Source organism: Oculina patagonica, chromosome 13, assembly GCF_052425735.1.
Source record: "Oculina patagonica isolate OP01 chromosome 13, crgOcupat, whole genome shotgun sequence".
Classification (NCBI taxonomy): Eukaryota; Metazoa; Cnidaria; class Anthozoa; order Scleractinia; family Oculinidae; genus Oculina; species Oculina patagonica.
In genome coordinates, this window is record NC_135770.1 from 35552297 (window position 1) to 35572167 (window position 19871).

The following is a 19871-nucleotide window of genomic DNA, read 5'->3' on the forward strand; positions in this document are numbered from 1 at the left end:
CAACGCCTGTTTTACACAAATCATGAGTTTGAAAATCAAACGTTCGATTGGGTTCAATTGATTTTTTTTCTTTTCGGTGAGTTCGATTTCGTTTGATTGCCGAACTCAATCGAACTCAATCCATGAATTGAGTTCGATTGAAAGTTAGTTCGATTGGGTTCGATTGACTATGCCGGGTGCTTTGTAACAGCCCACAACACTCTTCTGCGACACTTAATTTGTTAGTTAGGTTTTGCACCCAAATGTGCAAGAGGAGTGCAATTGAACTGGGCTTGAGAGATAACCATTCTTGTGAAGTACATGTTGCTTACTAGAATAATTCATTATACAGTCATGAACAAAATTCCTGTCTGTGCTTTACTTGTACAAGCTTTCACCAGTAGCTTGAATTTGAACATTTACAGTCAAAATACTCAGCGCGTGCCACCTAGAATTCCGTAATAGTTTTGATTAACGGCAAACGGATTGCATTATTCGTCTCAAACATTCAAATTCAATTTGAATATTGGAAATCATCCAACCTGTTTTTGACAGGTTCATGTGTTTATGGTTGGATGATTTCCAATATTCAAATTGAATTTGAATGTTTGAAACGAATAATACAATACATACAATACATACTTTATTGACTTTCCCCCTAGAGGCTTTTCAAAGACAATGAAATAAATACAATAATAATTTAAAACTACTTACACTCCTTCTTATAAAAGCGTGAACACTAAAAAATATGTCTGGAATGTTTGTGTTTAGCCAATCACACGCGAGAACTTCAGACCGCAGAAACCACAAACAGCAAATGGGTTTCCATCGGTCAGGGAGCAACTTTAGTTCTTATTTTGTTTCAGGATACACGCTCTGTCTTTGAAGAATTTAAAGAACTGCTATTCTTTCGTATCGTCGGCCACATCCAGAACATGGTTTCAGGGATTTTTGAAAGGAAAAAAAGGACGGTTTCTCTAGCGACGTTATACGACATGGTTCAGTGCATGCAGTATGTTGTAGACACGTCTAGACATAAGATGTAAACCCGATAAACTGAATATAAAATACAAAATTGTGGAGTTTTCGTTACTGATTGTAAATCTTTTCGGTAGAACAAGGGATTCGATTTATTTCGGCAAACGATTTCAACCCTTAGGCAATCAGAGGTTCCGTGATCGCAAGACTGCAAACTGCAAAGGCTCCAGAGGAAAATTATTCAAAATGTTGGCGTGATTGGTGCAAAGTAAACAGTAAACACCTCAATCGCTCAATCGTTTGATTTTCGCTTTTCCTTCCCGCTATCGTTTCGCTGTTATCGAAGAAACAAACCTTCCTTCTAACAGTGTTTAGGTCTGCTACAATAGTTGGGGTGAGATAAAAACCGGAAAATGCAAGCTTACCTCAGTACAAATTGTAACTTGCCATCAGGCGAACGGTAACTGCAGATACGAATTCGTTACAATTTTTGAAAGTTGGCGGCAACTGGGGCAAATCGTAGCGTCGGGCGCATCGGTTTTTCAATTTTTTCTATAAAAAAATCACTCAAACCTATTCTTCAGTAGGGCAGTGAATGTTCTCAAAAAGGAAGGAATTACAATTGGTATTTACTTGTAAATTGGAGCGAAACGAGAACCGAATATTGTTCCGTGACCGATGGAAACCCATTCGTTGTTTGTGGTTTCTGCGGTCTGAAGTTCTCGCATGTGATTGGTTAAAAGACAAAGAACATTCCAGACATATTTTAAGTGTTCACGCTTTAATAAGAAGCGGTGTAAAAACTCTAAGATGATATTCATACTTAAAATTAATTAACTAGGATTAAGAATCTATAAAATCCTTGATAAGTTTACGTTTAAGATAAAACTTAAAAGCAGATACTTTCTCGAGAGTAATGCAATCCGTTCGCCGTTAATCAAAACTATTCGAGAATTCTAGACGGCACGCGCTGAGTATTTTGACTGTAATACAACATTTGCACTCATTTTGAGTATATATTGTACACAACATAATCTTATACAAAAGGACACACACGAGCTTGAGTTATTGTCTAATTTTACTTGTACACCTTCAACAGTTCCACCTTTACCGACCAAACCTCCGATACCTGTTCCAGGAATGCCTCCTCTAGCTGTCGTAAGTACAAACATGCTTAAAATACATTGTGTAGTTTATGCTCATCAAAAGGTTTGTGGGGGACACAGTGGCTTAATGGTTTATAGAATGGTCCAGCTTTAGAACTCTAAAAATGCTGCGTGGCTAATAGGAAAATTATATATATACAGTACATGTACATACAGTATGTCATGTTTTAACTTTTTCTTGGTTTAAATTTTTCTGAAACCAGTTTGATTTTCAGTATTCATTGTCTTCGTAATTATTGATTAATCTTAAACAAAGGAAAATAAAAATTTAACTGGTTTGATTTTAAAACAAAGGAAAATTTTAAACCACAACATATACCATATTTACCCGTGTATAAGTCGACCTTTTTTTACCTTAAAATCGGCCCAAAAGATCGCCCTCGACTTATACATGGGTCAAAATTTTTTACCCAAGCACCAGTTAAATAAATTCTGCATAATTAGCATAACAATTGTTTTAATATGTCCACAAACATCTAATAAACAACAGTACAGGTTACGATGTCTTTCGCTTTGCTATCTGTGCCATTAAATTGGCAGTTCAAGTTGAAATTCCGTATGATTTATCGCTTTATATAAACCTGAATGTTGTAGACACTCACTGGCACAAGATTTGAATAGAGAGCTGTCATTTTTCACCAATAAAGCTGCTAAATCCACTCGAGAAAAACATCTTCGTGCATGAGCTTTCTTGCTTCGAACTTTGCTACTTAGTAACCTGGCATGATGTAAGCACGTGTAGTTATCAGTTACCAGTACCTCACCCATTGTCCAGTACCTCACCAATTTTGTAGCTTGGTTACCAAGTTCCCCAAGCAAGCACTTTGTTTATCGAGTCGATTTGAGAGATTTCTGATGTTCCTTGGTGTTTTGCTTGTCTTCTAAAGCTGCTGCTATCTCTCAACAATTAGAAAGGTTTATTTGAAATAAGTGTGATTGAGTTTATAAGCCAGTTTAAAAAATTATGGACAAAATGCCTGCATTAACACCTGTTGTTACAAAATGTAAAACGCTAGAGTAAGCTCGATAATAAACATAACATTGAAACTTGCTGTGATTTTTTCATGAAGTATCTCTATCTGAAAGCAAATTCTAAGAAACAAAAGGTTAGTTTTCCAAGAAAATTCTTACCCAGGAATGAAAAAACCTTAGTTTCTGGCCTCAAAAATAGGGGGTCGACTTATACACAGGATCGACTAATACACGGGTAAATACAGTACAATCAACTACTCTGTTAGAAAAATCTTTTTTTTTTTTTTATTGCAATTACAAAAAAGAACATTAATTACACAGTAAAGTTACATACATTTTAGGAATAGGAAAAAAAAAATTATAATGAAAAAAAAAAAAAATAAAAATAAAAAATAAAATAAAATAAAATAAAGTTAATTAATAAATATGATAATGACACTTCACTATTACAATTCTCAAGTTATTACACACACACAGAGATAGCCTTAAGGATAGTAACATTTGAAATAATAACAATAATACATATTTATTATATAGGTTTAATTATCCATTTTTTATTAAAATATTCTTTTTTTGTGATTTTACTTTCTATTTCATACTTAATTTTAATTTTGGCTTTAAACCCCTCGATTTTAGGAAGGGTTTGACTTCTTCTGCAGTCCCACAAGAACAATTTTCCAATAATTATGAAGTAATTTAATAGATCAAGTAAAGGGCATTTTTCCGTAAATATTCCAAATAAAACATCTTTTAGGGAGAGGTGGATTTGCTGTTTTGATAGTAGGTGCCAGTATGATGCAAAATCTGTCCAGAATTGTCTAGTGTGGGAACAGTTATAAAAGAAATGACACACATGTACAATAGGAGTTATGGCGCAAACCGTGACAACTCGCTCGGCTCGCCCAGGCTCGCCTCGCTCCTTGTCACAATTTGCGTCCATAACTCCTATTGTACATGTGTGTGTGCGGATCGCAAGCCGCTTTTTTATCCCTCTTGCGCCACAAGTAACAAAAAAAAGGCCTTTGACTGCTTTAACTTCCCGAAGCAGTTTCACTTGACCCCACTGTGTACCAGTCGTTGTTTGGTTGCATTATTACCTTATAAATACAAACTTTTAATTGACAAAAAGACTTGAGTGCGGATCGCAAGCCGCTTTTTTATCCCTCTTGCGCCACGAGTTACAAAAAAGGCTTTCGGCGGCACCTCTAACGGCCCGCAGCAACATAGTGCGCCACCTGTGCGCTAGATTTATTTTTCAATTAAACAAATGCCCAATAAAGATAAAATGGGAAAAGGAAGGAAATCAATCATATCAACATGCCCAAAAAAAATCTCAAACAACACAAAAGAACAAGACTTTATGCGTCCTAATTACAAGAAAAACTCAAAAAAGGAAAACTATTTAATAAGAGAAGAAACCATCGAATTGTTAAAAACATTTGACAAAAAGCTTCTTGCAAACTTTTTGACAAACAACACGTGTTAAAAACATGCAAAAAATTGTCTGACAAAGTGCAAAAACGTTTTTTTTGACAGAAAAATGGTTGCCCTGCTAGCGGCACGCAAAATCGCGAGCGGCTTACGTGAGTTGCGTGACATTTTCAGAGAGAGTCTGGAAACCATATTTCTAGTTCTCAGGCCCTTGGACGAGCAGAAAGAAAAAACATGGCTGCCTAATCAGGATTTAGTGTTTGGGCCGATAAAAAGCGAAACAGAACAGATATTACAAAAAAAATACGCTCAGCTAACGCGCTGTAATTTTTTGTGCCCCCATAGAAGCTGGCGAAGTGAAGCGAAGAGAAGAAATCGAGAAATAACAGGATTTGATCACAGAAGTTTATCGATCGATCGAAAGAACTTTCCCGAAACATCGGACTCAATCGGGCCTGTTTATTTTTTTTCCGCTTCAAGCATTGCATCCACGACTTGATATGTTATCTGTCTGACCTCATTTTGCCAAACGGGAGTAGAAAGTTCGGTTAAAATAAAGCAAATCGCTTGGAAAAGCACCAACATTTTAGCCTATTTACCAAACTTTACCAAGTGTCTAATTAATGATGACATCATCCTGATGCCCAAAAGCGCATGCGCACTTGCTCAAATATTGCAAAATTTAGGTGAATGACATGGAAAAGGGTACCACAAGTGAAAAAAGTGACAAAGTGAACTATATATAAGTTAACGCGGCCGTAACTTTTTGTTAGTTCACAAATTCTGGTGAAGTCAAGGGAGGTAGTGGATGGCCAACCACTTGAATCCTGTTATAATGGCTTGTGCGGATGGTGAATTACGGGGTATAGGGGGACTCCTTTCAGTGGGAGATACCCCTGGGTGAACCCGCCTCGGCCCTACTGATAACGTGGGGGTGCTCAGAGATCCCTCGGGAACTCAAACCTCGGCAGAGGTAAAAATGCGGGACAGCCGCCTTGTCAGCGGCGGGGAAAAAGTCCTAGCCGGGGCTAGGCAAGAAACAGCCAACGAGCACCCCCCGACCAGGGTTTTGCCCTTTCGTTTGACCTGTCACGCAACGTCACGCGTGACTGTAACGCTCTGTGTCACACAATGTCACGCTGTGTGTAACACAATGTCACGATTTGTGTCATGCGTTAATTTTATTTTTCTGAACACTCAGATTAAATCCAGTGTTTATTTTCTCAAATCTGATTTCGACTCGGCTGATATTCTTTTTTTTTAACCTATCTAATTCTTGTTGTCGAATTTCCTCTCTCAGTTTCTCAATGTCAGGCTGTGGGGATGACTTTTTTTGGCTTAAATTTTTTGAAAGGTGCCTGCGAACAGTCTCTTTGAGAGCCATGTAACGAGAATATTCATCCAAAATAATTTGGAACTCTTTGTCATCAACTTTATTGTCAATGAGAGCGGCAGAAACAAGTCTATTGACTGTTTCACGTTTGGCAACAGCAAGCGAAGTAATTTCATTATTTTTCAAAATTTTTGGTTCAAGTTTTTTACTTGCTCCAGTGAAAGCGGCAGACAAAACGCCTGTAATGGCAGCACATGCAGCGAGAGGAACGCTTACCGGCAAACCAACGACCGTTACCGCGGTGCCAAGACTGGAAGCAGAGAGAACACTGGACAAACCACCCATTGAAATTGCGGAATAATGGAAAACAGACTTCACCTTTTTATACTTTTTCAAAACAGCTCGGTATTTAGCAACTTCTTTGTCAAAATCCGAACAAATTTGATTGATTTTTGTTAACCTAAAGTTTTCTGGTTGATTTGGCAAAGCTGGATACAGTGTTTGTTTTACGCTGTTTTCTTCGCTTACACCATAAGCAGGGGCACTCGGAAGAACATTAGCAGATGACATGGTCTTATACATAAAAGTTATTTTTGTATTTAATTTAATTAAATTCCAGCTCATATGTAAGATTTGTGCCGTTAAAATCGAATGGGTTTCCATTTTCATCTCTAATCGAAAGAGTCAGAGATGATACATTTTCTTCAGCAGAAACGTCGCGCAAGACGTTAAGATGTGTATTTTGGTAACAAACTTTTTCATACGGTTTTCCACGTATGTCAAAAAACGCTAAAAGGCTTGTTGGCTTACCATTTAGCAAGCTTTGTTGCTTGTCGATAAGGTCACAGTCGATAAAGTAATTTTTAGGATTTGAAACATTATTTATCTCAAATGTTTCAAAATATTCTTTTTCAATGCTTGCGTGATTCTCAAACCCAGGCAAATTAAAGAACTTAATAAGACTTTCATTTAGTCCAATAGTTTTTAAATTGGGCTCTTTTGCTCTTATTATCAAAGAACGACCTGTAATGCCTTTTGTTACAGAAAACATGTTTTTCTCTGGAAATCCTTTTTCAAAAATACTTCCAATGTCATCGAGTGAGTAGTTTCCTTGCCGTATATAACGCGCCTTCTCTTCCTTGTTCGCTTGTTTATAAAAAACTATTCCATCCTTTTCCAAACTATTCCAGCTGTTGTAAAGAGAACAACTTAAAAGCCGGATATAGCTTGGTTTTGGAATAGGCTGGTCAAAATAAACAGTGTGAGGATTTTCTGTTGTGGTGACAGTGAGCACAACCATCTTTATAATTATCTTTTGAAAAATAAATCTTTAATATAAAATGGCTCCGCCTATTCCGAGAGCTGATGACATTTCTCAATCAATTTTTCTTGATTCCAAAGAAAGAGATTTTATGAAGTGGATGAAAACCCCAGAAGCAACTACAATTTCTGAATCGGCAAAAGACAAGGCATGGAAACCTTTTCTTGCAAAATATCCAAACGCCGACCGAACAAAATTTGTTGCACAGGTTGAGTTCGCGTACAACCACACAGCAACGGCAGACATTTATTACAAGGCAGAGCAAGGCAATTTGATAAATGTTTTTGGCTCAGACAGCAAATATTGGAGCCCAGAGATGAAAAAAGCACTGGGGGTAAATCAAATTTCAGGCGGTTTTCCACAACAGCTGTCACCAAGCGGCGCAAAAGGCTCATCTTTGCCAATTCCCGCGGTTGTATTTCACGAAGCCGCACCAAGTTTGAAAAAAATATTTAACAGCCAAATAAACATCTACGTCACACCAGATCAATATTTCACAACGAAATTAAGAGAGATTTTTCAAAAAACAAAACTGAAGCATACATCAGGAAAAGAGTCAAAAAGGTGGCTTGCTAGCCAAAATATGGGCTACTGGCCTCAGCAACTTAACTTTGCTGTCTGGTGCGCGACAACAGGCAGTGGGATAAGTCGTGAAATTTTTGATGAAGAACACTCAGCTCTCAGTTTGCCGCCTGTTGTGCGAAATTTTTACCTTTTTCACGTTTATTTCACAATAAGGCGAATATTGTTTCAGATGGGGGGAATTCAGAGCGTAAGTGCCTTGCCTGGCGACCCAACGTTTAGCCAGTTCGACAACAAGTACGACGTGGCTTCGTACAAAAGAATATGCGCTGAGTTCGGTGTCGACCCGTCAAGCGATTTTCGTTTCACAAGAGGCGCAAACCACGGACTTGGTGACGTTTATATCTGGATCTCAAATATTGGTCCGAAAAATTCTGGAGCAAAATATCCCGATTACGATAAATTTTCGGACGAAGGCGGAACTGCAAGCAAAGGTAACTTGATTCAATACATCGAGCCAGACGACGCTGCATATGCACAGGCAGACTGGTTTTGTCCTAACGCCGCGGAAGGGCTGACTCAGGCAGGTTTGTCGAGAGTAAACCAGTCGATAGAGGCTTTTGTCTACTGTATTTTGGGTTCGCAGGTCAACGTTCGAAGTAGCATACTTGGCACAGGCGGCCGTGCAAAGGAAGCGCAAAGTGAGTTCCTCGTGTTGGTTGAAGACGCTATAAGGCAACCTGATCTGGCAAAGTCGGTCCAAAGATACCAACTCGCAATCGATGAGGCTAAGGTTCGGCTTAACCTTGCCGTCTGCCCAGGTGCCTGGCTGATGCCCGCTCGTATGGTGATAAACACAGAAAGCGTTGTTGGCTACAATAACCAGCTTAAGCAGGCTGTTGTTGGGATGAAACTAGGAGTGAATGATGAGGTTAATAAAGCTACAAAAAAAGCAGCTCTTAAACTGATGGCGGGAGGAAAATCAAAAATCAACCCACCAAACAGCCACCCTTCAAATCCTATACACAAGAGCGCCACAGCAAAAAAAAATCAGGCACCTGCAGCAAGCGCTGCTGAAACACCAGCTAGCAGCACGCAAAGCGCTAAACCTACGAAGGCCGTAGCCAATGATTCACACGAAATAAACAAAGCAACTGTCGCTGTTGGCGCGGTTGGAGCAGCAGCTTTGCTCTACACCCTTATGCGCTAACGTCTCTTTTTGATGTATTTTTCAACAAGAAAAGCAACCACAGCAAGGATAAGCAGCCAGGTATGCTCTGCAAGAAATCCAATTACTTGACCAGCTGTTTTGAAAAGAAATTTCGCAATCGAGCCAATGAGACCAGGCAGAGCTGATGCTACCTTTGAGCCAATATCGCTTAGGCCTTTCCCCAACGCTTTGCCGGTGGCCTTTAATGCATTTGTAATGGTGCCAATCACAGAACCAATCGTGACACCAGCAGCAAGAAGTATTGCTGTTACTGTCACGCCATATTTTTTGAAGATCTCTTTGATCCTCTCACGAAGTGGAAGCGCCCTTTCTCTTTCTGCAATCTGTGGTTGCAAGCGTCCAAGCTGCTCGGTTCTTTCCGCAACTCTTTCTTCCGCGGCTTGTTTTTCTGATGGTGAGGCATTTTCATCTTCTATAATTTTTTTGTCTTCCTCGTTTTGGCGCTTGAGCTCATCTTCTTGCTCACGAAGTTCATCAAAAGTTTTTGTTTCGTTAAGCCTTTCTTGCAAAGTGTTTCTTTCGCTCTCTTTGGCAGCTAGGCTTGCCCTTAGTTGGTCGGCTCGTGTTTGTTCTTTTGCCTTCTGCTTTGCTTGTTTTTCAAGAGCAGCAACTTCTTTTTTTGCGTTTTCAAAATCAGTTTTATAGTTTTTTATTCGTTGCTGCAGCTCGCGTAATTCTGATTGACTTTCAACATTTGACCCAAGTTGATCAATCTTGGCTTGAGCTCGCTCGATTTTTATTCTCAGATCTCGCACTTCTTGGGCGGCTTTTTCTTTTTGCATGCTAATTCTTTCTGCCTGTTGTTGTTGAATTTCAACTTCTCTTAATCTTTGTCTGGTTTCTCGTATTTCTTCATTGTCTTGAGCAATCAGAGATTCTGCTTCTGGCCCAAGGGAGGCTTTAAACTTGTCTGTGAATTTTTTGAGAAGGCCAGTTCCGTCTTTTTTGAAAATTTCGGTTTCACCACCTTTTGAGCCAAAGGATACAATTGTAGTTTCATTGCCACTCTTTTTGCTAAAACCTATTGGGCCTAATTTTGAGAAGTTCACTTTGGGGAATTTTTTTTTGATAAAATTTTTAGCTCTGTCAAGCATTGCCGGTTTGTCATCTTGATGAATAAAGCTTCCCAACGAAGGTATTTCAACGTAGGATGTGTCTGGCAGCCCGCTCTGTTCGTGCTGCATCGTTTGCATTTCATGTTGTTCACCCCCATGGTAGGGTGTGGATGCCTCCCCGGGCTGAAATGGTCGGGTTGTGTCGACCTCTTGTTCCTCTTCATCATCGTTATCACTGTTGTGGTCAAGATCTTGGTCCAAATCAGGGTCCTCGAATCCAAAATCACCACCACCTGTTGCCATCGCTTAATTTATATATATATTTTTTCAAATTAAACTTTTCAATTTAACAATAAAACCAATCGAGAGATGGCTGCTGTTCAAGAAAACCTTCGACCGGGGCGCACAGAGAAAATACTCGGCGCACTGAAAGCCGAGCGCGCGGTAAAACGAATCACTTTTGACCGCACAGAAGCCAATCCAGAGGAAACGTTGTATGTTTCAGTGCCCAAGCTGAACGAAAACGAGGTCATTGTGCCTGGCTCGCTGGCGCTGCGCTTCAACATCGACTTGAGCGGTGGCCATGCCAACAACTTTCTGGTTGACAACGTCAGCCGAGCTCTGGTCGACAAGTTTGTTGTAAAGTACGAAGGCACCGTCGTGCAGGACACGGTGGGCTATGACATCTACAAAATATTTGAGGATTTTTTCCTTTCGCAGGAGGAGCGCGACGACAGGGTGCCAGAGGGCATTCAGAGCGAGGACCTCAACAAAATTCGCTCAAATGCTGGCGATAAGAAAACTTCAGGTGTGGACGCAGAAAAAAAGCTGAATGAGCTATATGGTAATAAATACCGCATCCGTCTGGATCACCAGATTTTAACTGACCACGGGGCATTTTATCCTCAGGCACTATACAACGATCTTGTGTTCGAACTGAAGCTCGCGGCAGCCGAACATGTGGTCAGAGGCTCAGATACAACAAAACTGAAATACAAGTTGACAAACATCCAGCTGGAGTACGAGATGATAAGAAGCAAGGAAATTGCAGATGAAGCGTTCAGCGCTTATTCGGGCGGCAAAGAGTTCGCTTACGACCACATCCAGCGTGATAAAGTGGTGACTTTTGCAAAAGGCTCCGACACACGTCTGAATCTAAGGGTTAACCCGCAGAGGAGGTCCATGAAAGGTATCTTGCTCCTATTTATTGAGCAATATAACAAAGGTGCAAGGAGCTCGGAAAAGTACATTAACCCGGACCTTACAAAAGTAAGCATCACTGTCAACGGCTCGCCAAACATGCTGTACAACAACGGCATCGAAGGAATGGACATTTGGGGAGAAGTTAAAAGATTCTACATGAAAGAAAAAAATAAAACGCAGCACATGACTCTGCAAAAGTTTTACACAGAAGACAAGTTTGGCCTTCTTATTGATCTGCGTTCCATGGCTGACCACTCGATGCACGGAAGCGGCACGCGCCTTGTGAACACAAAGGACGGTGTCCAGCTTGAGCTAGAGAGGAAAGCAAGCGGCTCAGGTAATTTGAACTGCCACATTTACTTAATCAGCGACGCCCAATTGAATATAATTGGCAGGCAGTTAGATTCTGTGCTTTTATAATATACGAACGAAGCATGGATCCTGCCAACATACCCTTCAACGCCCTCATTGTGGGACCAACGAACTCAGGAAAAACAAGGTACGTGGTCAATCAGCTTTGTGGCCCTTTCCGAGGCAAGTTTGACTACATCGTGCTCATATGCCCGACTTTCCCGCACAACAAGACTTATTATCGCTTTGCTGAGGAAGATCTTCGATTTTTTGTTTTAATTTGCGAGCAGCACGAGGTTGAATCTTTGTTAAGGCTTTCAAGATTTCTTTTTGAGGGAACGAACACGCTTATCATCCTCGACGACTGTGCTGCTTCGAAAGATGTAAAAGGAAGAACAGGGGAGTTGGTGAATCTTGCTTTCTCTGCTCGCCACGCAGGTTTAAGCTTATGGGTGTTAACTCAAAAATTGACAAGCATAACCTCCTCATTCCGCGAAAATGTTGCGGCAATCGTTTTCTTTTACACCCCCTCTGCCAAGACCACGAAGGCAATCTTTGAGGATTACGCTGGCGAACTTGCCAATGAGGATTACAAAGAAATCATTTTAAAGCTAAAAAAAAATAAGTTTTCGCATCTTGTCATTTCTCATCGCCACCCTTACGGCACAAAATTTTTTTATTGAACATATTTTTTAGAGTAATAAATGGCTGACCCGTTCGCAACTTCCCGTTCCGAGAGCGTCAAGGACGCTGCAAGTGAACAAGAATTAGCTTCCGTAATGGAACTGCTAGGAGCTGAACCAGAAAGTACAGAAAGCGCTATGGCACTCATTCAAGGCCCTGACATTCCTGCTTTGCGTGAACAGCTTGCAATCCTTGTTTCAACAGGAAAAGCCAAAGAAGCAATCGGTGTGCAACTGACACACGAGCAGGTGAAGCGCTTGACAGATAAAGAAGTTGAAAAGTACTTAAAGAGATATGAGGCATACGTTGGATCCAAAACAACCGACAGCTTGATTGACAGCTTTATTTTTCTTGTTACCAAAGTCGTTGGTAAGGCCGTAAATATCAAGGACGTCAATGATTATCAAAAGGAACTCAAAAACGACTACATTATCAGTAAAGAGCTGTCCACTTTGGCAGGCGGTCTGGCTTTGAAATGCGGCCGATTTCTTGCCGTTGCAAATGCTGCGCTCATCACAACAAAGCACATTGATTTAAACGAATTGACAAAGTTGCAAGCCAAAGGGACTCTTGAGTCCCAGCGCCATGGCGCTGAAACACTAACTACTGAAGATTTTTCTGAGAAATGCTAAGAAAATGCTAAGTAATTACTGGACAATGCTTAGAAATTGCTGACCAAAAAAGTTTGCTGAGCATTTTTCATTTAAATATTATTTTTTTCTCATTAAATAATGGCCGAGATCGAACAACGTGAATCACAAACTCCGATCGCTCAAGAAGAACAGAAACAAGTTACTTCAACAACTCCAGCAACAAAGCCTGCCAAAAATCCAAAGAGAGTGGCTGCTGGCAAGCTCGCGGCTGAAAAAACAAAACAGGCTCGTGAAGCACAGAAAAAAGCTGCTGTCGAGGCTGCTGCAATAATTGCAAAAGAAAAGGAAAAGAAATCTGCTGCTGCAAAGCGAAATGTAACACCACCGGACGTAACGGAACCAGCTCCGACCGAGCCTCAGCCGCAATCAAGCGGTCTCACCACAAATCAATGGATATCTTTGCTTGGTATCGGCGTTGCAATCGTTACAACTTATGTGAAACGCGAAGACATAAAAGCCTTTATAAACGAAAAAAGAAGTCCAACATTTAAATCTCCGCCAACTCTTATAACTGATGACACACCAGTTACAGCAGAAAGTATTGGAAGGGTTGCAACGCGTTCTTCAGACACGCGCCAAACGGGCTCTAGAATTCCGCAACCAACAAAACAAAATGGCTCAAAAAGAGGAATCCGTCCGATGGATTAAAAAAATTATTAAATAATTTTCATTTAAACATTTTGATTTTTAAAGTATACAAAACACGATGACCGACACGAAGACATACACTATGCCTGACCCAATGGATTTTGGAAGCTTTGTTTTGTTGGGTCTCTGTGCCGAGTTCTTTGGGAAATTCTTCGAAGAAGATGAGGCACGAGCAACAGCTGCTTTGGAAGGGACAAAAGCCTTTTTTAACCAGCTGAAACCAGAAGAATTAAAAAATTTTATTGCTATTGATGAAAAAACTGTGAAAAGTTTAAACAGGCAGTATGAGGATTTAATAAAACTTGAAAAAGAGTATGAAAAAAGAAAAGAGAAGATTGAAGAAGCAAAAAGTTTGATGTGTGCTGAAATGGAAAAAATCTTTAATTCCATGTGGCATGATGTGTTTGTCCAACTAAAGTTTTTAAGAAAGTGATTTCTGTTTTACTTTCTGACTTCAGCAATTAACTTTTTTTTTATTAGAACTCTTTGATGAGATTAAAAGAATTCATAAAATTATTTTTCAATTTAAATATTTATTTTTATTTTATAACAAACACCATGTCTGACAACAAACTCGTAAAAACACTCATGGATGCCGCGACTCTCACTGGCCTTGCCGCCGGAATCGGCTGGGCTGCCAAAAAAGTTGTAAAAGAAAACTTCACATCCGACCCAAGCAGCAGTTTTATGAACTATGTAAAGTTCACAGCCGTCATGGCTGGCAGCGTTGCACTTAAACAGTATCTCGAGGACCAGAAAATTCTCCCCACCAATTAAAAAAATGTTAATAATATATTAACAAAGTTCAAAAATGGCAAGCATCGCTATTATGGCTGGCGGCGCTATCTTAAACGCTGCTGCTTTCATTGGCGGCAACTACCTTGCTCGTGCTTTGGGTGGCGGAGATGACGCCGCTTTGAAAGAAAAAGAAAGACACGACAAAGCTCTCGAGGCTTACCAGGCAGCTTACGCGAAGTACTCTCGCGACCGCACCAAGCTCCTCGACTGGATACAAACCAACGCGGAAATAAAAGAGCAGGCCAAACAGAACTTCACAAACACTGACTACGCTTTCAAACTCTACAACCAGGCACATCCTGACAAACAAATGATTCCTCCGAAAGAACCCAAGTTCTCTGATTTCTATCAGCCAAGCGAGCAGCAGAAACAAGGTGAACTGATGTTTGTTGGCGCAGGCGCTCTTGCTCTTGGGTACGCTGCCTTTCGGTTTCTTTAAACGTTTCTTTTTTTTCTTGTATACACAGTCACGTTGTGACACACGCACGAAGTGCTCGCATGGATGCAAAGATCTCAAAAGTCTACTATAGCCCCCAGGGCTACTGGAAAGGAATTGCTGCGATAAAAAAATTAGCCGAGGCTGCCAAGGTTTCCGAAGATGCCGCAAAAAAGTGGCTAGTTAAGCAGGCCCTTTGGCAGATCTACCTTCCGGCACCACGATACGTTCCTCGCCCAAAATTCGATGTTTCTTCTCCAAACGCGGTCCACCAGGCGGACCTTCTTTTTCTGCCACACGACAAACTGCCGCGAGGGCGAAAAGTTTACAAATACGCGCTGACTGTTGTTGACGTTGCCAGCCGTTTCAAAGAGGCCGAGCCTTTGACCTCCAAAGATTCAACTGAGGTTGCAAAAGGTTTTCAGACAATTTACAGGCGAAGTGCACTAAAATGGCCACAGATGCTTCAAGTTGACCCTGGTCGCGAATTCATGGGAGCTGTTACTAAAGAAATGGAAAATCACAAAACCTATATTAGACGCGGACGTGTTAATATCCACAGAGATCAAGCTATTGTTGAACGTTTTAATCAAACACTGGCAGGGCGCCTGTTTGGTTATCAGTACGGTGTCGAGATGAACCTGCCATCTGGCCAGCGGTCGACAGCGTGGGTAAAAAGGCTTCCCGAAGTTGTTACCGCTCTGAACAACGAAGTAACCAGTCTTACTGGCAAGAAACCTGCTGCTGCAATCAAAGAAAAGGCTGTTTCGTCCAAGCCGTCCTCAAAATATACAAGACCTGTTGGCAAGAAAGAAAAAAAAATACCCTCTATCGTTAATGTGCGCTATCTCTACCAACCTGGCGAGCTAGAAGGCGGCGTAAAAAGGGCAACAGATCCGATTTGGTCATTAAAAGTCTACAGCATCGAAAGGTCTGTTACTAAACCTGATCAGCCAGTGCTTTATTACTTGCACGATGGCCCCAAGCGCGGCTTTGTGCGTGAAGAATTGCTTATTATTCCTCCAAATACACAGTTACCACCAAGCACTTAGTGCTTGAGCCCCTTGGGCTCAGAAAAGCTCTAAACGTTCTGTTTATGTCGGCTTATATCCGTAAGCATTTGTATGTATCCCATCATCCGCTATCCATCGCTTTAAGTCAAAAGGCGACAGCGATTTTTTGTTTACCACTATAGAATACATTTCGTGGCCCTCGCTTCTTAGCATGTGCATTTCGTGAAAGCTCTCTTTGTTTTGAAAAAGTGTATCTTTGAAGTTTTTGTGATTTATCTTATTTTTTATCACACATTTTTTCACACCCTTCGCTTTTTTGATATTTTTTTCGGGTTTCACAGGCACCGTTTCACGGTCACTCTGCACTTTTTCTGTCATTATTGAGTACATTTTCGGCCTCAAACATACACATTCTGAAATAGTGTGAAGCACTGGAAAAAGTTCTTTTGTAATCTTGCACTCTTCTTCTATCGCGCACTCGTCTTTCATTTTGCCTAAAACTTTCTTGTTTTTAGATGAAAAAAGTGGATTTTTTTTCGGATATCCGCTTGTGTCATACTCGTCAATGTTTTTTGCCATGTCCGCGTAAAAGTCTTCTGTTTCTATCTCAAGCAAAAGACTGTCGGTGTCCGTGTAAAGCAACTCGCATTTCGACCCATACTCCTTTTTCAGGTGGTTGTAATAAAAGTCATACATGCATATCTTACTTACATCGAGGATAGTCATTCCTGTGTAGACCGGCTTGTTGAGAAAAAGCCTGCTTTTGTGCATGTCTATTCCAACCAAATCGTTTGAAAACATTACATGCCTTGAATACAATGGGCTGGCAACCAGTTTTCTTATTTTGTATTTTTCGTCGCTCCGAACTATTTTTATGTCTACTCGGTTTCTCAAGTTTTCCATTGTTTTCCCGAAAACAGAGTTATTCATGAGCTTGTAAAAGTTCTTTTCAAAGACACTTTTTGCTTTTTTCCTGAATTCTGTGTTCATTCGGATATACGGCTCCATCCACGCCTCTTGTTCAAACTCCAAAACCCTGTGCACCTTTTTGAGCTTCATTCCTTGTTTCAGATAAAACTGCAGGTTTCTGTAATGCACAACGTAATTGGTTTTGTTTTCGAGAGTCAATACGAGCTTTTTGCTGTCTGGCAGTTTCAAATCAAGATCTTTTATTATTTTTTTCTGGTAAGGTGAAAACTTTTCTTCGTTTATTTTCTTTTTCTCTGGTGCTAATGGATAGCTGTTGTGGGCTCTGTGCAGTTTGGCGGGGTATTCAAGGTCTACCTCCAAAATCCATCCAGCTTTTGCTTGCTCCTTTTTTGTCATTATTTCTTTTTCTGTTGGCATTACCTTTTTCCATCTAAAACCGCTTTTCGGCAGTGGTTTGCTCATTGCCCAGCCGTAAAGGTTATTCGCATCAAGGTACGTTATGTATTTTTTGGGCTGGCTCGGGTCAAAGCCCTCGACATATGGATTGTTCGCCTTTGCGTATCTCTTGCTGACCATTGAAATTCCGCCTCTTATTCCCCTTTCCACAAAGCTATGCATTTCATAGTCCGTGAGTAGCTCAAGCTCCACGCGTGTCTTTTTCAAGAGCGCGTCCCAAGAAAGGCCTGGCGACGTGTAATAGTGGGCTGGGTCGAGGCCATACTTCTCAAGACATAATTTTCGAAAGCTCTCAAAAACGTCAGCTAACAGAGTTACGTCTGTTTTAACATACAAATCGTGGTAGTCTCCAAGATTTCGGCAACCAAAGGTTTTCCACACTTTTTGAGCGTGTGCATACTCTTCGTCTGTTATGTGCTCGTCGTTCAGCTTGCTGTAAAACTTCTCTTTTTCTGGCAAACTTGTTTCTCTAAATCTTTCCCAAGAGTCTATGTACTCGTAAGGGTAGATTCCCTTTTTGAAAAGAAGTTTGTAATTTTCTTTAGAAATAGATTTTGTTATTTCTAATGCCTCTTTTGGCATGCCTTTTACAAGTGAATCAAGGCTTCCTTGTAGAAAGTTTAAGCTGTCAATAAACCTTAAGCCGCCCAGTGAAAATGTGATGTATTTTTCCATGTTGTTTGCAACACATTTTACCTCTTTCTGGGCCTCTTTTGAAATCTTTGACATCGCCTGCATTAAATGGTGCGCGTCATAGCCCCTCAGGTTGTGAAATACAACTGGTATTTGGATCGTCTTTGGGTTTATTCGCATCAACAGATTGCACAAGTTGTGCGCTGCTCCTCGGTACTTCCCTGTTATGTGGCAATGGTCCTTTACCACATCTTTGTAGCTTGGCTGGATAAGCGGTTTGTGGCAAGCCAAGCAGTTTTTTTGGTTTTCTGCGGCCTCTTTGTGACTTTTTTTCGTCAACTTTTTCAGCTCATAGTGATGGTCCACCCTGCAAGCCAGGCAATTTTCTTGGTTTTTTGCGGCCTCTTTGGGTTCTTTTTTTGTCGACTTTTTCAGCTCACAGGTATGGTCCTCCTTAAGGTTTCTCGCCTCTTTTTCCTTTTTGAAATAACATTTTTTGTGCATCTGCCCAAAGTAATCAAGAGTTTTTTTCTTTTCATTCCCAATCCAAACCGGCAACGAGTCTAAAAAGTTTTGTTTCATCAACGGGTCTTCGCAAATGTGGCAAACGGTTGCTTTTTTGAATTTTTCCCAGTCTTTCCAAGTCATAACAATTGGGCTTTGATTTGACAATTCATGCCTTATTTGTCGCTCTTCGCTTAAAAGGCAGTTCAAAAACACTTCCATGGGTTTTTCTCCTCTGTAAACAAAGGGCTTTTTTATTTTTCCGTCACTCCTCACAACAGTATAAGAAAAACTACACGCCTCGTGCTGTTCTGTCTTTTCCGTGTGGCTTTTTTGCTTCAAGTCTTCCAGTTCTTCTCCTTTATCTTTTATCTTCTGGCGGTCTTCTGACGTTTCGCGTTTACATCCTTGCATCTTTCTTAACAATGCCTCACAGTCTGCGTAAATCACAAAAGGCACTTTCATTTGCTTGTGGTAGTTTTTAAAATAAAGGGTGTTGTTCCCCTCTTCCGGCATCTCGATCCTTGTCGGCCTGCCATTAAGTCCATTGCAATATTTTTCGTGGTTCTCGAGCAAATCTGCTCTTGAAAAACCGGTCAAGCACAACATGCAAAAGTGTTTTTTGTTGTGTGATTTGCTCTGATCGTAAAGCAGTGCGCTTACTCTTTTTACAAAACAGTAGTGCTGGGTTTCGCCCGACTCAATTAACATAAGACAAATACGGGAAATGCTTTTTTCTTTTTCGCTAATTCTGAGTGGAATCACACGGCCATCCACCCATCCAAAGACGTTCATTGCGAGTTTTGGGTTTTTCGCCTCAAGCCTGTCAAGCTGTTTTAGGGGTGTTGGAAAATCGATTCCGCTGTAGTCTATCCCGTCATCGGCTGGGTACTTGCTTGGCCTTTGGGCGTCTTTCCCATCTTTGGGAGGAAATAGCGACGCCCTTAGTGCCCATTTTAGACACTGGTTGTCCTTGTTTCGGACGTTTATAATGGCTTTCTTTTTTGCCAATTTTGGGGGCAATGGCAAGTAAGTTCCACCTCGCAATGGCTGATAACGCGCAACGTTGATGTACGCCTCAGTTATTCTTTCAATAACCCAGCCTGAGCCTCTTTCCGACCAAGCCTCGATTTCTCCCTTTGCTTTTTCAATAAAATTGTCAAAATTTGGTTTTATTTCATCTTTTTTGTATTCTGTGAAAACGTGGGGTTCTCTTTCTCTGAAATAGTGGCTCATGTGCTGAGTAACACCGTTTGTTTCTTTTGAAAACTTTACTTCAAGCCCAAAGCTGGCTTTTATGCTTTTTAAGTCTTCAATTTCGCTTTCTAACAAATCGGAAAACTTTTTTTTGTTTTTTCTTGCAAATTTGTACAGATCTTTGTTGTTTTGGTCATTTTCGGGAATTGACATTTTCCATACACGGAGCCATTCGTTGAAATCTGTTTGGGCCAGTAAAAAAGTTAAATTTCTTTGGGGGTTTCTTTGAAATTCACGGATGTTTTCCTCCATCATAGCTTGCAAAACTTCTGACGAATATCTTGCGGCAGCCATCTGTTGTATATGCCAAAGAAAAA

The 19871-nt window shown here is 40.7% G+C and overlaps 1 protein-coding gene across 2 annotated transcripts in view; it reads left to right on the forward strand.

Moving 5' to 3' along the window:
- LOC144635799 (RNA-binding protein 25-like) overlaps nt 1-19871 on the forward strand; it is a 54758-nt gene that overhangs the window by 3825 nt on the left and 31062 nt on the right. For both annotated transcript variants that reach the window (XM_078494900.1, XM_078494899.1), the window contains exon 2: nt 2057-2115. In XM_078494900.1, coding sequence (XP_078351026.1) covers nt 2057-2115 — 59 coding nt within the window. The remainder of the gene's footprint in view (nt 1-2056; nt 2116-19871) is intronic.